This window comes from Heptranchias perlo, chromosome 32 (assembly GCF_035084215.1).
Source record: "Heptranchias perlo isolate sHepPer1 chromosome 32, sHepPer1.hap1, whole genome shotgun sequence".
Taxonomy (NCBI): Eukaryota; Metazoa; Chordata; class Chondrichthyes; order Hexanchiformes; family Hexanchidae; genus Heptranchias; species Heptranchias perlo.
Genome location: NC_090356.1, coordinates 7,585,850 through 7,603,703, shown reverse-complemented (window position 1 = coordinate 7,603,703; position 17,854 = coordinate 7,585,850). Strand labels below are relative to the sequence as shown.

The window sequence follows — 17,854 nt, the reverse complement described above, 5'->3', positions numbered from 1 at the left end:
GTACAGAGATCTGTCTGTTGGCGGGGGGGCGGAATTGAAGGTTGCTCGAGGATGTCAGCGTGGGTTGGAGGATAAAGGAAGTAGTTGTACTGTTGGAACTAGTGGCACAAGAAAGATAGGGGAGGAGGGAAAGGGAGGGGAGAAAAGATGGGAAGGGGACTCAGGAAGGAGGTGGGGAGGGAGGAGATGGGGAGTACAGAGTGGGTAGGGTACGGGAACGGGGAGGAGATGGAGAGAGGATAGATAAAGAGAAAAAGGATAGGGAGGGGGAAGAGGATGAGGAGAGGGTAGAAGTCAGGAAAGGGGAAGAGGTCAGGACAAACAGGGAGAGAGGGGGAAGAGGGGATTGGAGAGAGGGAAGGGGATGGATTAGTTGACACTAAAATGGAACTGAGAAAGATGAATTAAATGAAGATGGTTGATTGATGAATTTAAAGGAGCCTTACACAGAATGGGGAGGAATGGCATCAAATACACAAATTCAAGAAAGTTGGCAATGGTGCAGATAAATGAATTAAATAAACTGGAGAGAAAGTTGATAAGATTAAATAAATAAAGATCCGGGGTTAATAATTGGAAAGGGCCCTTACATATCAGCAACATTAATTAATAAAGACCTGGACTTTAGTCAACAAAATTAATTTAAAGTCAGGACTTCTCTGGGGAAAATGAATTAATTAGGTCTCACCGGTGGTTTAATAGTAGCACTCTCATGTCAGTGGGTTCAAGCCCTACTGAGAGACTTGAGCACATAATCTAGGCCGATACTTCAGTGCAGTATGCTGTTGTCAGATGAGATGTTAAACTGAGGCTCCATCTGGCTTCTCAGGTGGATGTAAACAATCTCATGCATAATACATAACTTTCAAAAGGGAATTGGATAAATACTTGCAGGGGAAATATTTGCAGGGTTATGGGGAAACCCTTCACATAAGATTCTGAGGGGGCTTGACAGGGTAGATGCTGAGAGGTTGTTTCCCCTGGCTGGAGAGTCTAGAACTAGGAGGTATAGTCTCAGGATAAGGGGTCGGCCATTTAAGACTGAGATGAGGAGAAACTTCTTCACTCAGAGGGCTGTGAATCTTTGGAATTCTCTAACCCGAGGGCTGTGGATGCTGAGTCGTTGAGTATATTCAAGGCTGAGATAGATAGATTTTTGGACTCTAGGGGAATCAAGGGATATGGGGATTGGATGGGAAAGTGGAGTTGAGGTCGAAGATCAGCCGTGATCTTATTGAATGGTGGAGCAAGCTCTAGGGGACACACAGCCCACTCCTGCTTCTATTTCTTATGTTCTTATGTTAAAGAGCAGGGCAGTGGGGCTAGTTGGATAGCTCTTTCAAAGAGGCACATGCACGATGGGCCGGAAAGCCTCCTTCAGTACTGTATCATTCTATGGTTCCATTCAAAGGTGCGGGGGGGAAATTGTCCTGGCCAACAATTATCTCTCAAACAACACCAACAAAAATAAATTCTCCGGCAGTGATTTATCTCATTGCTGTTTGCGGGACCTTGCTGTGTGCAAATTGGCTGCCCCGTTCGCCTGCGTTACGATAGTGAGCGCACTTCAAAAATTGGCCATGATGCATTTTGAGACCTCCTGTGGATGTGGAAGCTGCTATAGGAATGCAACTCCTTTATATGTTGGAAAAAAAAGTTGCTCAAAATGTGGTGGCAACAGGAAGTTGGACCATCTGGCAACAGGAAATGTGATGCAGATCCCAAACTTTTAAATGATATAAAAATAGAAAGGTATATTAAATTTCATTTATTTCTGTTGTCAGAGGGTTGTGTTTAAATACAGGAGGTGTAATTGATGCTGGCACTGCCCCTTGCCCTTTCTCTCAGCTTCCCGCCTCCATCTCCCTCACTCGGGCAGCATCAGGAGCCGCCGCCGCCGCCGCCGCAGCACCAGGACCAGGAGTCGGATCAGCACCAACCCCAGCACCAGGATGGAGGCCGTCGCCAAGCTGTACAGCCGGAGCATCGACTGCTCCATACAAGTCAGCAGGTAAAGGGATTGGGAGAGGAGGGGAGACACTGAGGGCCCCGGACAACCCCCTCCTCCGCCCCTAGCAACCGCCGACCGGGCCCTCAATCCCCGCGCTGGCGTGGGTGGGGGGGGGGGGGGAAGCCGCCCAGCAGCGGCCGGTGGCAGGTGAAGGGAGGTCGCTGGCTCCCGTCTGCGGAAGTGAGTCTGGGGGTGTGAGGAGCTCAGGTGCCGAGAGAGGCCACACAAGGACATGGAGGTCACGGCCGGATTTCCCTTCCTCCTCCTCCTCCTCTCCAGCAAATTAACTCAGCTTTACTCTTCCAGAAACATAAATAAGCCAATTCTACATGTCTCAATTAAACCCCATCATTGTTAACACCGATGCAAATAAATATTGTAGTAGCTGTTCAAAGATTGGAGGGTTGATTCTGTTCCCATGTAATTTCTACCTTTTCCAGAGGTTGATTGTAGGTGATGCCATCTCAGGGGGTAGAGGAGATGCATTGGGATTTTGGTAACAACATGAGCCACACTTCCTTCAGCTCAACATTGGCAAGACCGAAACTATTGTTTTTGGTTCAGACTCGAAACTCCGCTCACTGGAATTTCCTCTCTACCTCACTCTCTCCTCATTTTAAGATGCTCCTGAAAACCTACCAAGCTTTTGGTTACCTGACCTAATGCTTCCTCTGGCTCGGTGTCACTTTTTGTCTGATAACGCTCCTGTGACTCGCCTTGGGATGTTGAGCAAGTTCTTATTGTCGTTGCCACCACTGGCTCCACCCCCTCCTCCTCGGCCACTCTCTTATTCTGAACCAGACTGTTAGGGGTCGATTTTTAGGGTGGCCGACCGGGTGCGTTGGGGGCTGGGGCTGGGGGGCTCATAAAATTGGGGAATCCCGGAGCGGGTCCGGAGCCCGGCTCCAACCCGCCCACTTCCGGGTTCCCCAGTGATGCGTTCGGGTGCGCGTGCAGCTCCTGCATGCGGGACTCCCACCGGCAATTAAAGCTGGCGGGATGACAATTTAAATACTTACCTAGTTGAGGTACTTGACAGACCTCATTGACGGGAGATTTTGGCAGGGGTGCAATTTTCATGGATTCTCAGCGTGTTTCCCGTGCTGTGGGAAACACTCCCTGTTGGAGCAGACGTGTTTCAGTCAGCAGCCAGTGGGAGAGGCAAAGGATTTTTTGACAGTTGGGGGGGAATACCTCATTTATTGCAGTAGGGCACTCTGTCACTTCAGACAAAGTTTTGGCTGCAACATCTTTGTCTTTCCACTCAAAATTATTAATTTATACCCTAAACTGTGCTGTGCAAACACATTTACCTACTTTGCGGACCCCCTCAAACTCACACCGTCAGGATGGGGGGCACCATGGCTAGATTCATCACTTCATCCGAGGACGAGCAACATCACCAGCCTCGCCAGGCACGCCGTCCACCTCCGCCACGTGGAGCTCCATAACACAGTGCTGCGCCACAGGCACCTGCACAAAATAGTCGTGCAACTACACATTCACCCACTGCAGGGTGAGCCAATGGGTGGCATCAAGTGTGGGTGTTCATGGAGAACCTCATGAAAGGGACTTTTTGCACAAGCTAGTCAAGAATGGCCAAGACGTGGCAGTAGTGGTGAGAATATAATATTTAATGCGAGTTGAACCAAAATTAAATATAAATAAAAAAAACATGACAAACCGTCAAACACCCTTGTGCATTCCCTTTGTGCTCATGAAACCTTTGCCTTACGCTTCCTACTACTCATACGTGATGCATTCCCTTTGGCTTTACCAGAGGTAATGGCAGGTTGGGTGAGGGTGACCGTGAAAGAGATGCATCAGAGGGTGAGTATGAGACAGAGCCATGAGATTGTATGAGGATTGGGTTGAGTGGTAGTGGTGGGATGAGTACTGGGGAGGTGAGTAAGTGCAGGTAAATTGAGGATGAGGTTTGAGTGGGTGTGAGGAGTGATGTGATAGAGTGGTGTTAGCAGTGCAGAAGGAGTTGTGGGGTGGGGGCGGTGATGTGGAAGATGGAGTGTAGGAGAATGAGTAAGTGTGCTCACTTTGGCTGACCTAGTTAGGTCATTCAAGCGTTTCCTGCACTGTATCCTGGTGCGGGATATGTTGCTGGTGCTGCTGACCTCCTCTGCCACCTCGAGCCAGGCCGTCTTGGTGGCAGAGGCAGGCCACTTCCTCCCGTCCGCCGGGTAGAAGATCTCCCTCCTCCTCCTCCTCACCCCATCCAGTAAGACCTAGAATGAGGCATCATTAAACCTGGGAGCAGCCTTTCCCCTGAACTGCTCCATGCTATAATTTTGGCTGTTTGCTGCAAGAGCAGCATTGGAGGACTGCCCCTTTAAATAGGGCTCCTCCAGCTGACAGCCTATGATGCGGGTTCGCAGTCCGCCCACTGCACAGGTTTCCAACCTGGAAGCCAAGGTAAGTGGCTTCAATTTACTCGTGATCGCGTGGGGACCCCACCGATTTTACTGGGCGGGTTACCCACGCGCCCAGTCGACCCCCCGCTGCCAACCACCTCCCTGTAATATCGGGGCCTTTGTGTTCATTGGCCCTGAGCTGAGCTTTAAACACCATGTCCTAACCATCACCAGTGCCGCTTACTTCCATCTCCATAACAATGCCCACTCAAACCCTCATACATGCCTTTGGCACTTCCAGACTTGATTGTTCACTCTTACTAGAATCCAATCTTCCACCCTCCATAAACTCCAACTAGCCCAAAAGTCTGCTGCATTTATCCTATCATACACTATGTCCCGCACATTTACCCCCCTCTTTCCCCCCCCCCCCCCCCCCAAACAGTTCTTGCTGGCTCCTTGGCCCCCGATGCATTAAATTTAAGAACCTTTTCCTTGTTTCTAAATCACTCTATAATCTTACCCACCCCCTATTTCTGCAATCTCCTCCGGCATTATACCACCTTCTGAGCACTCCATTCCTCTGACTCTGGCCTTCAGTTCATACTCCTCCCCCTATCTTTGATAGTCGAGACTTCAGGCATTTTGCTTCTGTTAGCAGTAATTCCCTGCCTAAATCTCTGCATCTATAAAAAAAACCTTCTCGAAACCCATCTAATTCACTAAGTAAAGTGAACTTAGCCTGCTGGGATAGTTGTAAACAATTTTACAACACCAAGTTATAGTCCAGCAATTTTATTTTAAATTCACAAGCTTTCGGAGGCTACCTCCTTCCTCAGGTGAACGATGTCGAAATGAAATCCTCAAAATGAAGTCGCATTTATAATTCACAGAACAATGCTTGGTGAGTACAGACAGTTTTTTCAACTGCCCGTTGCCAAGGCAATCAGTGTGCAGACAGATAGTGCTGGGATAGTGTGGCTGCTTTGTTATTTTCTGTTGTGAGGATCGTTATACAATAGATTGAAATTGGCTGTAAACTTCATTCTGTTCCTTCATATATTATGTGTAATAAGAAAAAAACTTTGTTAGATTACAGTTGCCCTTGTCTCACTCGAGTGTTCCTCAGTCTGCCTTCTGGAAGACAGAAATGCACAAGAGGATATGTGTGAGTTCACAGTCTCCAGTATACACAATGAGAGGTTCCATTGTTACAAGCTCCCTTTAAACCTGGCCTCCCGCTCGATCTCTCAATCCCAGCCGAGACTCAAGGGGGTAGATTTTGACTTTGCGTGATGGTGTAAAACGGGTGATAGCGAATTGGAGAGATGTAAAACAGGCTGCCAATTCACTATCGCCCGGTTTACACTATTGCACAAAGCCAAAATCCACCTCAAAATCTCAATCTGCTACACTCGCAGCCCAAATAAAAAGAAAAAAAAGACTTGCATTTATATAGCGCCTTTCACAACCTCGGGACATCCCAAAGCGCTCTACAGCCAATGAAGTACTTTTGAAGTGTAGTCACTGTTGTGATGTAGGAAACACAGCAGCAAGGTCCCACAAACAGCAATGTGATAACGACCAGATCAGATAATTTGTTTTTAGTCATAAAAACAGGAAATATTCAGCAAGTCAGGCAGCATCTGTGAAGAAAGAAACAGAGTTAATGTTTTAGGTCGACGATCTTTTGTCATAAACTATTAAATCTCTAACTTCTTCCAGTTCTGACGAAAGGCCATTAACCTGAAATGTTAACTCTGTTTCTTTCTCCACAGATGCTGCCTGACTTGCTGAGTATTTCCAGCAATTTCTGTTTTTTATTTCAGATTTTCAGCATCCGCAGTATTTTGTTTCTGTCTTTTAGTGATGTTGGTTGAGGGACGAATATTAGCCGGGACACCAGGGAGAACGCCCCTGCTCTTCTTCAAAACAGTGCCATGGGATCTTTTCCGCCCACCTGAGAGGGCAGATGGGGCCTCGGTTTAACGCCACATCCGAAAGACGGCACCTCCGACACTCCCTCAGCACAGCACTGGAGTGTCAGCGTAGATTTTGTGCTCAAGTCTCTAGAGTGAGACTTGAAACCCAGAACAACCTTCTGACTCGGAAGGCGAGAGAGTTACCCACTGAGCCACGGCTGACAGTAGGTTCGTTTCTTGTGCCGTAGGTCTACTCCCAGCTCAGAGAGGCATTTACCCCTCTCTTTTCCCCCTCCCCTCTTTTCTCCCTCCCCCTCCCCCTCCCCTCTTCTCCCTCCCCCTCCCCTCTTTACCCCCTCCCCCTCCCCCTCCCCCCACCTCCTTCCAATCCAGTTGCTCCAGGCCCGGAGTAGGAAAACTAAGTAGGCCTGAGCCTGGAGCAGAGGCTCGGGAAGTACAGGCTTCGAACAAGGGGTGGTCAGGCTGCAGGAGATCCACTGGTGCAAAATGAAATGTATTAAATTCTAAATTCTGTTTGAAACTTCCTTGGCCAGTGAAGTTTTTAAAACAAAGGTATGTTTCCACAGTAAAAACACATGCTGAAAATACACCGCACCTGTAAAGAGCAAGGACAGGTTAGCGGTTCAGGTGCTTACCATGCATTAGCTCCGATGAGGAACAAACTCGAAACACCATCACCTGTCTGCTCTCTTTATAGATGCTGACTGACCTGCTGGGTGTTTCTAGCAACTTCTGTTTTTATTCCCGATTTTTTAAGTATTTGCAGTTTTTCATTTTCATTTTTATGTTTCTACCGTGCGTTTGGAATGTGCATTTGGAATTTAACCAAAAATTGTTTAATTTAAATTTGTCATCAGAAAAAAATGCACTAAAGAATAACCGAAGGGATATAGCCTTAAAAGCAGTATTGTAAACAAATTTTTATGCCTGAAAAATAAAATAGACAAATATCTGGAATAGTATTTACTTTTGTGCAAGATTGGGAAGAGTGTAACTGTTCTGACCTGAGGTGTGTGATCAGCACTTTTGGGTGAATTGATGTCTATTGACATCTGCTGGTGACAGCGATGAATAGCATGCCTGCTTGTTAAATAGAGCAAGGATGTAAGTCTTCAGGATATAGGATCCAGCCCATAAGGAGCTGGCAGGAGCTGTCATTGACTTGCCCGTTTGATTATTTCTGTTTGTTGTAACTGATATTTGACAGAGGAGACAAATGGAACCTAGAATAAGAGTGCGCAGACTACTATCGGTCTTCCTTGCTGGTTTGCCCTGTTTGAATTTTGTGGAGGCTGCTTTTTTTTCTCATTAGTGCATGAATCCAAAATCAGAACGCTGCAGGTTGTGATGGATGCAAATTAATGGAAACAGGGATTTAAACTTTATTCGAGGTTTCATGATGTGCAACTAAGTGGGAGACAAAAAGCTTCTAATCTTAGAAGAATGTCAAGAAGCTTATTTTTAAAAAAGGGGGGAAAATAGTGAGTTTAATTGTTCCCACCAGCATGTGTGAAATCAGGGCATGGTGATGGGCATTTAGTAAAAAGCACATGTTTCTCTGTACTAGAGCAGGATTCTGCACTCGGTATGAGTCGATAGGGATAGATTTCATAAAGTTAACAGTACTGTTGGCAGTGAAATGGCACATCATTTATAAGAAAATGGAGCCTAATAATGCAATCTCATGGCTTGACCTATTACACTAACTGCTTGGTGTAGGTGAAAGCCTTCTATTACATATTGAGAAACATGGATTGTCATTTGGAGCAGTATCCAATGTTAAACCATGCTCCTGACTGCTTGTTCTGGTTAAAGATCCCACAAAACTACTTGGAGAAGAGAAGGGAGTTGTCCCAGTGGCGTGGCCAACATTCCTCCCTCAGCAAAGATAATTCAAGTGTTTTATGGGTGTTGCTTGAAAACCTATTTGATCGGCAGCTCTGTTTTGAGTTTAACAGACACATATTTAGATTTTATTTGTCCCGGTCAGTTTTTTGAAAAGTATATTTCAAACTAGCTTGTACAAATTGAGTTCGTCTGAAAGGCATCAGAGAGGTAGATAGGCTGGAGACAAACTCTGGACGATCAACAAGAAACTACCTGGAAAGGGTTAATATTGAGGGAGTTTGTTCCACCTACTGTAAATCTAAATTGCATCTGTTCACTTATCTACTTATCGGTCAATAAATTTGATTGGTAGTTTATAGCCTAAGCCATGGCTTAGAGAAAGTGTTTATTTTACCGCCTTTTGAAGTCAAGATTATGTGATGTAACCAGGAAGCTGGGTTTTCTGTTTGATCCCTGGGCATGTTACAAATTACCGAGCCATTGAGCAGGTAAACAACACGTTGGGTCATGAAAGCTCTGGTGTGGGAATGGTCCCAGAGGCTGAACCTGAGAAAAATATCGAGTAAAAAAAAAACCCAAAAGTGTAACATACCGAACAAGGCAGAAACAGTGACCTTTTGAAATCTGATACCTGCACGATAAAGTACAAGCTTAAATGAACAAATACCAGAGGGTATAATTTGTTGATGAATATATGTGAACCGCATCTCATTTATCATCACTACATCTATTTGAACTTCCCTAACCTCAAAGAAAGATCTATAATTACAAAGACATGCTGAGCCATCACCTCAGAATGCCAACAGTTACCCACCGAAAGGCAACTGGATAGAATAGTTATTCAAGAAAGTTTTTTTTTATTGTTTTGTTCCTGTAAAATAAAATCCAAATTGGTTTTCTTACAAAAAATCTGCTGAGACTGTCAACAGTTCCCTCACATGGTGAAACCAGAGTCTCTACTTGATTACCATATTTATGTGGCTGGCATTAAATAGTCTCCAAAAGCTGGGGCTAATATCCTGTTGGTCAATCACCAAAAAAGTGGAGGTTGTCATTTTTATATTGTCTTTTTTTAACGTAACTGATCATTGTGAACACTGTTTGGAGAATGCTTTGGGCCTGTTACTTCTGAACAGCTGACAATAAAAGCAAATGGCAATGTTCTGATTATGTGGACAACATGGTTAGGGATGTGTTACCATACCATGGCACTGTCTTGACTTCCCTCCCTTTTTCAGGAAGTGATTGTGACTCTGAGGTGTACGTACAAGGCAGACTAAGTGAACCACTTGCGCACTCCCATTGGACGAATGTGATCCTAAAGAATATGAACCCAGTGAGACTGACGTTTTATCATGTGGGGAAGCTATGATCCCCACTTCTGTTCAGTATAGCAAAATTATTGTGAAAACTAACAATGCAAAAACAAAGTTGATGAGCTGCAGAATGTCTGGGTACTAAATCACTGTAGAGCAGGGCGTCAAAGATCTTGTCTTCGTGGGCTGTAGAGGTGCATACCATGGAGCCTCAGTGGGCCACAAATGAGTGATTCCATGATCTAGCGCTTCCAGAAAGGAGCGGTGCTCACAGGGAATGTATCTTGGGAAATTTGTGATGACATAGCTACCACATGGATTAGTTGAGACAAATAACATAGATGCATTTAAGGGGAAACTAGATAAACACGTGAGGGAGAAAGGAATAGAAGGTTATGCTGATAGGGTTAGATGAAGAGGGGTGAGAAGATGCTTGTGTGGAGCATAAACACCAGCATAGACCTGTTGGGCCGAATGGCCTGTTTCTGTGCTGTAAAATTCTATGTACCCAGTGATTTTTACACTGATTTTAAATTTAATGCATAGCAAGTTACAGGCTGTGCACCAGCAATTTCCTGGTTTCCCACTCTATGCGGGCACCGCTCCCAGGTGGGAGTGCCAGATCATAGAATCGCCCCTAAGACGCTTAAATCAATGCCCCCATTAATTTGCTGATGTTTACTTATCTTAGATAAATCTTAAATCTGAACACTGTCAATGCAGCAACAACACTAAAAACAGCCCCTTTCAAACCTCTAGGCCCACAAACCTCAAATAGGACAAACCAGCAATTTTGTTTTATTCGTTCATGGGATGTGGGCGTCGCTGGCGTGGCCGGCATTTATTGCCCATCTCTAATTGCCCTTGAGAAGGTGGTGGTGAGCCGCCTTCTTGAACCACTGCAGTCCGTGTGGTGAAGGTTCTCCCTTAGGAGAAAAATAGGGGCCAATAGGAGAGTGTTGAGGGCCAGAGGTTGGACACCACCTGTCGCAGAAGATATTGGGCTGCAGTTCCACTGAGTTCCGACTGGGAGTGTTGCTTGGACTGGTGACTTCAACTAGCTCACTAGCACCATCAACAGGAATTTAATTGCATTGCACCGAATTGTGTGCAATTTAAAACTAGTTTGTGAAATTTTAGGCCCAGAATTGTTGGAAGTGCGAGCTGATAATGATGTGGCGTGGGCAACAGGGTACCTGGGACTTTGGTGAACGATGGGACCCATAAACTGTCTCCTTATCCAATGAGATTTAAAGGTTGAGAAAGAAACAGGGAAATGACAGAGAAAGAGGGTGAGTTAGAGTCGAATTAGATACAGAAAGAGAAATAGAGAGGGAAAGGAAGATTGGATTAAGAGAGAAAGAAAAAGAGACAGAAAGGAAAAGTAAGAAAAAAATTATAATTTAAAAAAACTTCTAAGAACCTGCAGGAATGAGACTCCACAGCTTCAATTGTTCCCTTTCTGGGCCGGAGAGGTTGAGTGACATTGCAGGAACATAAATCTTGTCATTAAAAGGGTCCTTGCGCTGTTAAGTACCAGCCCTAACTTTCTGTGGTGAATGTAATTTGTATTTACTGCACAAATGCAGCAATCTCTTGATACTCACGGGGAGGTTGAGGGCGAGCTCCCGTTTTCGCGAGGCTAACAGTGGAGCGGTGCAAATCGCCCAGTAACTTGTGGCGATTCGAAACTCACGGGGTATCTCTTCCTCGCCACAAGTTCCTGTATGATTTACACACTAATAAGGGTGAGGGCCATTAAACTCGGCGTTATTTTACCAGCAAATTCTGACCCTTAATCTTTGAAGTTGTTTTAAAAAAAAATGAATATGAATGAATAATTAATATGAACAAATTAATTGTTGAATGACAAGTATTACATAGAATGTACAGCACAGAAACAGGCCATTCAGTTCAACAGGTCCAAGCCAGTGTTTATACTCCACATGAGCCTCCTCCTACCCTTCTTCATCGAACCCCATCAACATGTCCTTCTATTTCTTTCTCCCTCATGTGTTTATCTCACTTCCCCTTAAACACATCTGTGCTAGTCGCCTCAACTACTCCTTGTGGTAGCGAGTTCCGCATTCTAACCACTCTCTGGGTAAAGAAGTTTCTCCTGAATTCCCTATTGAATTTATTAGTGATTATTTATGGCCCCTAGTTCTGGTCTCCCCCGCAAGTGGAAACATCTTCTCTGCGTCTACCCTATCAAACCCTTTCATAATCTTAAAGACCTCTATCAGTTCTCCCCTCAGATTTATTTTTTCTACAGAAAAGAGCCTCAGCCTGTTCATTCTTTTCTGATAGGTATAACCTCTCAGCTCTGGTATCATCCGAATAAATCTTTTTTGCACCTTCTCTAGTGCGTCTGTATCCTTTTTATAATATGGAAACCAGAACTGTTGACAGTACTCCAATTAAAAAAAATTGTAACAGATTTTCATCAAAAATGTGAATGAATGGGCAGAGAATCAGGTGCTGCAGACCTGGGATCCAGTCAGATCTATTACCCAAGACAGTGGGTGTCAGCAGGCTATTTAACCATGGAAGGTGTCGGAGCTGAACCTGTTCTCCCCAAGATCCATACAGATGCACTTTCCAGAAAGAGTCACTGGACAGGGATCAGGAGTGGCAATCCTGGATGTCTTTTCCTTCCCTAGCCCAGGGACACTGAGGCCAATAGCAGCAGCTCATGAGGTCAATACTGAGCTTTCAGAAAGCACTTTAATGCTTTTATTTTGTGGAAATTTATTATTTATAACAGGAAAATGCACAACCAAACCTTCTCAGCAATTGGACTCAGCAAAATTGAATAAAATAAATAAAAATGAAACTGAATATTTGATGGCTGATCTGTTGGACAGCTGACAGGGCAGAATCTAGCAGAGTTACCAGAGGAAAGAGACAATGAAGGAAAGCAGGAGTGAATCAGTGAGGTGCAAAGAAAAGAAAATGACTTTTTAAAAAAAAAAGCATTGTCTGCGTAGTGTAGTGTACAGTACAGCTTTTGTTAGATTTTACGCATGTGGGTTTCTAAAGGTGCAAATTAAGTTGGAGATTTACAGTCACAAAATGGTGGCCACGTTCTGTAATGGCAGCCAGGGTAGAATTGTTAGTGGTCAAACCAGCCATGGTTTCAGGTGTTGTGGTCGTGCCACTGTTAGTGGACAAAGTAGCAGGGAGTCTGGAATGCCACATGGGCCTCGATTACTGCGGAGTCATTAGATGTGGGGAATACTCCGAACCTATGCGTCGGGCCAACCAGCATGGAGGCCCACTCGACCCTGGAATAAAGCTGAGCTTGTTGACGACTGGACTGATGCCATCAAATAAAGTAGCTCTACCAAATGCAGAGACTAGAGAAGCTGGGATTGTTCTCCTTAGACCAGAGAAGGTTATGGGGAGATTTAATAAAGGCGTTCAAAATCATGAAGGATTTTGATAGAGTAAATAAGAGAAACTATTTCCACTGGCAGAAGGGTTGGTAATCAGAGGACACAGATTTAAGGTAATTTGCAAAAGAGGCAGAGGTGAGATGAGAATTTTTTTTACGCAGCGAGTTGTAATGATCTGGAATGCACTGCCTGAAAGGGTGGTGGAAGCAGATTCAATAGTAACTTTCAAAAGGGAATTGGATAAATAATTGAAGGGGTGGGGGGGTAATTGCAGGGCTATAGGGAAAGGACAGGGCAGTCGGACTAATCGGATAGCACTTTCAAAAGAGCCGAGACAAGCATAATGGACCGAATGGCCTCCTTCTGTGCTGTATCATTCCATGATTCTAAGTGACTTCTGCACAAGCCCGAGCCATACATCAAGCTGTTTCAATTGGCATTTCTGTTCCATATAGTATATGAATAACATTTAGTAATAACATAGTGTATAGGAAACTGTGACTTGTAACCTGACCACAAATGGGCCTAGATGGAGGTATCAGAGCTAGACCTTAAGGTCCGGGATAGCTCATCAGATGGTTACGAGTAGCTGGCACTGCTTGTAACATCACCAAAAAATACCTGTGATGAGCGATCAAGTGACTGAAGATTGACAGTGTCAGTTCCAAAAATCATTCTACTTCCTCCTTCCCTGTGAGGAAGGGGAATAGGCCTCTGTGTGCCTATAAAAGGAAAGACTTGTAGTTATATAGCGCCTTTCACCACCTCAAGACGTCCCAAAGCACTTTACAGCCAATGAAATACTTTTTGAAATGTACTCACTGTTGTAATGCAGTGCTCCTGGCTCTTTGTCTGGACTTTCTTCTCTCATATGATTGTTCTTCCTGTGTTTCAATCATATATCCTTCTGGTCCTCATTGTTCAGGCTGACCTGAAGAATGGGTGAGGTCAGACGGCTGCTGGCTCCAGTGGAACCAATCTCCAGCATGAGTCAGCACCTTTTTGGGAGAGGAGGGGAGAAAATCGATTGTAGTCCTGCCAATTTTGTCTTTGGTACGAAGGCAACCTCTGCTTGTGTGGAAGGCAAACTCACTTTGAAGTTTGGATCAAAATATTTCAACACTTTTGAGGCTTCCCTGATTTCCTTGAATTATTCTCACTCACAGGGACAGACAAGAAAACAACCAACAGAAACACAGGAAAAACAAGCATAGGAGATTGGGAAATTTGGGCCAGGAACACTATAAACACACTGAGGCCCTTCCTTCCAGGAAAGGAGGCAGTAGAATGATTTTTAGAATTTATTTTTGGGGAGTTGACTAAGGGAGGGACAGAGTTTTTCATTGTCTTTACTGATCTTTTAATTTGTTGCAAATCATTTGTCTCGACAATGAGATTCTAAAAGCCTGACTGGATTGGTGCCAGCTCTGTCGTCGTCTGATACATGATGTGTGAGTTCAAGAAGGACAACCACAAGCCATGTACAGTTTTCCAAGTATCTTGTGGTATCTGTGGCATTTGTGACATCAACAATGACATCAGAAGTAGCACAAACAGAAAGCTAAAGCATCTGACTAAAGTATTAGAGGCGTACTTTATTCAGCAGCCTGCTGCTTGAAGCACATAACAACAGATGCACCCTACATCACTGTGACAAGCCTTTTATGTTTTGTACTCAAGTGTGACCTCTCAGACTTCTAATGACGACGATAATCAGGTACAGTAAATAAGTTGTAGTTTCAATAGAAATAATATTTCTGAAGGGGAAGCTGTTTGCGAAGGTTTATATCACATGGCTTAAAACTTACTGTGGTGCATTTAAAATGAAACCTATTTATCATTTCCTTTTTCTCCTCGCTGTTACACACCCAAAGTCATTCCTCTGTGAGGGGATTTAAATGAATGTTACTTGTTGTATTGTTCTGTACAAATTTATTAGTCGCTTGCCTGCACAGTATTTGCAATTGGAAATTTCCAAGCTAGAGAGAGTATCTCAACAACAACAACTTGCATTTATATAGCACCTTTAATGTAGTAAAATGTCCCAAGGCGCTTCACAGGAGTGTTATCAAACAAAATTTGATACCGAGCCACACAAAGAGATATAACGATAGGTGACCTAAAGGTTGGTCAAAGAGGTAGGTTTTAAGGAGCGGCTTAAAAGAGGAGAGAGAGGTAGAGAGGCGGAGAGGTTTAGGGAGGGAATTCCAGAGCTTAGGGCCTAGACTACTGAAGGCACGGCCGCCTATGGTAGAGTGATGAAAATCGGGGATGCGCAAGAGGCCAGAATGAGAGGAGCGCAGAGATCTCTGAGCGTTATAGTGTTCCAAGTAGATTGAAAAATCATAAGGGTTTTGTAGCACTCTGTTGACGAGATTTGATTAGGAATATGAGAAACTGAGCTGACCCCAAACTGTGTGATTAAGTTCACTTGTAGATGGTTGGCTGTTTGACATTGTGGGGAGCCATCCAGAACCCCTGTTGACCTTGTTTGACTCACTTCATCTCCTTCAATGGCTTCTCTTTTCACCCCCGCACTGGGATCTGCCCTTGACCCGCTCCTATTTCTCATCTACGTGCTGCTCCTCAGCAACATCATCTGAAGACATGACATCTGGTTCCACACCCAGCTGTGCCTCACCACCACCTCTCTCGACCCCTCCATTGTCTCTGTGTTGTCAAACTGCTTGTCCGACATCCAGTCCCGGATGAGCCGCAAATTTGGAGGAATTAAAATTAAACAATTAAGCAAAGACCGGTGCCATTGTCTTTGGCCCCCTCCACAAACTCCCCTTCCCCGCCACCGATTCCATTCCCCCTCCCTGGCCATTGTCTCAGACTGAACCAGACTATTCATAACCTTGGCATCCTAATTAACCTTGAGCTGAGCTTCCAACCCCATATCCTCTCATCACAAGGTCTGCCTACTTCCATCTTCGTTACATTTCCTATCTCCGCCCCTGCCTCAGCTTATCCGCTGCTGAGCACTCATCCAAGCTTTTGTTATGTCCAGACTCGACTATTCCAATGCTCTCTTTATGGGGATTTGCTTTGAGCGTTTTAGCCTGTCTAGGACTTCCGGTTCATTTACCAATTCAGGATTACCTCCTCCCCAATATTTTTCCCTTTTGTAAACACTGAAGTATTTGATAAGCATCCTCACCAATTTTTGCTTATCCTCAAATATGCAGCTGATTTGTCTCGTCTTTCGGGAGTCCCACCTCACACTCAACAATTCAAGTGTCAGCCGTGGCTCAGTTGGTAGCACTCTCGCCTCTGAATCAATACCTTGTGAGTTCAAGTCCCACTCCAGAGACTTGAGCACATAATCTGGGCAGACTCCAGTGCAGTACTGAGGGAGTGCTGTACTTTTGGAGGTGCCGTCTTTCAGAAGAGCTGTTAAACCGAGGCTTCGCTTACCCTCTCGAGTGGACCTAAAAGATCCTGTGGCACTATATTGAAGTAGAGCGGGGCAGTTCTCCCTGGTGTCCTAGGCCAATATTTATCCCTCAAACAACATCACTAAAACAGATTATCTCTGTTTATTTCATCTCTGTTTGTGGGACCTTGTGTGTAAATGGGCCGCCGCATTTACTACATTACAGCAATGACTACACTTCAAAGGTATTTCATTGGTTGTAAAGCGCTTTAGGACATCCTGAGGTTGTGAAAGACGCTGTATAAATGCAAGTTCTTAACTTCTTTCTTTCTTACTGATACATTTGTAGAGTACTTTACTGCTCTTTTAATATTTTTTGAGATTCTCTCCTCATACTGTCTTCTTGCTCTTGTTAGTAATTAAAATCTCCTAGAACTATAATTTTGTTACTCCTACTGATTTTTCTTCCATTTTCCTCCCATAATTAGGGGTCTGTAGACAACGCCACCAATGTAATAATCCCTTTTTAAAATCTTTTTGATCCCTATCCATATTCGCTGTCTGAACCTTTTTTTGTGTACATCAGTCCTCTCTACGATAGTCCCTCCGTCGCCAATATTACTACTCCTCCTCCTTTCTTATCTATTCTGTCTCTCTTAAAAGTATTATAAGGCAACATGTTTATTTTCCACCCCTGCGGGTGGGAGGTGATGGGTGCCATGTGGCGTGGGGGGGGGAAGGAATCACCGCCACAAGAGGGTTTATTTTCCAGTGGAGGTTTTGGGGAAAATGTGGGCCTTAAGCAGCTATGCCCCTATCCGCTACCCCCATCGCATTCTACTGGCGTGATTGACTCCCGCTCACTCAGGCCAGTTTGTGCTCTCAATGATTTTCATCTTAACATCATTATTATAAAAAAAATCGATGGGCTGGATTTTGCTGTGAAAATAGTGGTGAGGCTAATAGAGCTCACCGTTATTTATGCACAAATTGGACAGCAATTGCCGGCGAATGCACAGGTGCTGTTAAACTTGAAAATTCGGAAGTTGCTGTCCAAGATGCACCGCTCCTCCGTAAGCTGCGTGGAACTGGCATCTCGCCGTCTGGCTCCCCGTTCAAATGTAGTGAACGGCGTGAAGTTCCTGTACTGACGTAGTTACGGACTAAACTCGCCACAAAAAGTTAGGGCTTGTCCATTCCAGTCTAAGTCCCCTTTTAATGGTGTGGTAACTCTTAATTACTGCCGAACAACCTCTCTGGCATTGAAAATTAACTTTTACAAGTGTGCAGTCTTATTCCCTCAGCTTTTAATTAAAATTTTAAATAACTTTTTAAAAACTTTTCTTTGTCTCTTTTTTCTCTCTCTCTCTTTTAATCCAATCTTTCTTTCCCTCTCTTTATTTCGCTTTCTGTGTCTGATTTGACATTGAATTCACTATTCCAACTGACACTTCCTGGTTCAGACGCTGTGCTGCGCATAAACGATTCTTCAATCCGCTTGGTTAAGGAGATGAACAGTTGCTTGCCCTGTTCACACAGGTCCCAGATGCCCTGTAGTGGGCGCCGCGCTATTTGGATGGTTGGTTGACAGCA

General features: G+C 44.5%; 1 protein-coding gene across 5 annotated transcripts in view; it reads left to right on the top strand.

Annotated features, from left to right (window-relative positions):
* Window positions 1–1,747: 1,747 nt before the first annotated feature.
* Window positions 1,748–17,854, top strand: part of acot7 (acyl-CoA thioesterase 7) — a 189,537-nt gene continuing 173,430 nt past the window's right edge. The window contains exon 1 of one of the 5 annotated variants that reach the window (XM_067970277.1): window positions 1,748–2,011. In XM_067970277.1, coding sequence (XP_067826378.1) covers window positions 1,953–2,011 — 59 coding nt within the window. In that variant the 5' untranslated portion in view covers window positions 1,748–1,952. Of the gene's footprint in view, window positions 2,012–14,393; window positions 14,600–17,854 lie in introns of those variants that run through there. The other 4 variants (XM_067970274.1, XM_067970278.1, XM_067970275.1 and 1 more) reach the window with 4 other exon arrangements.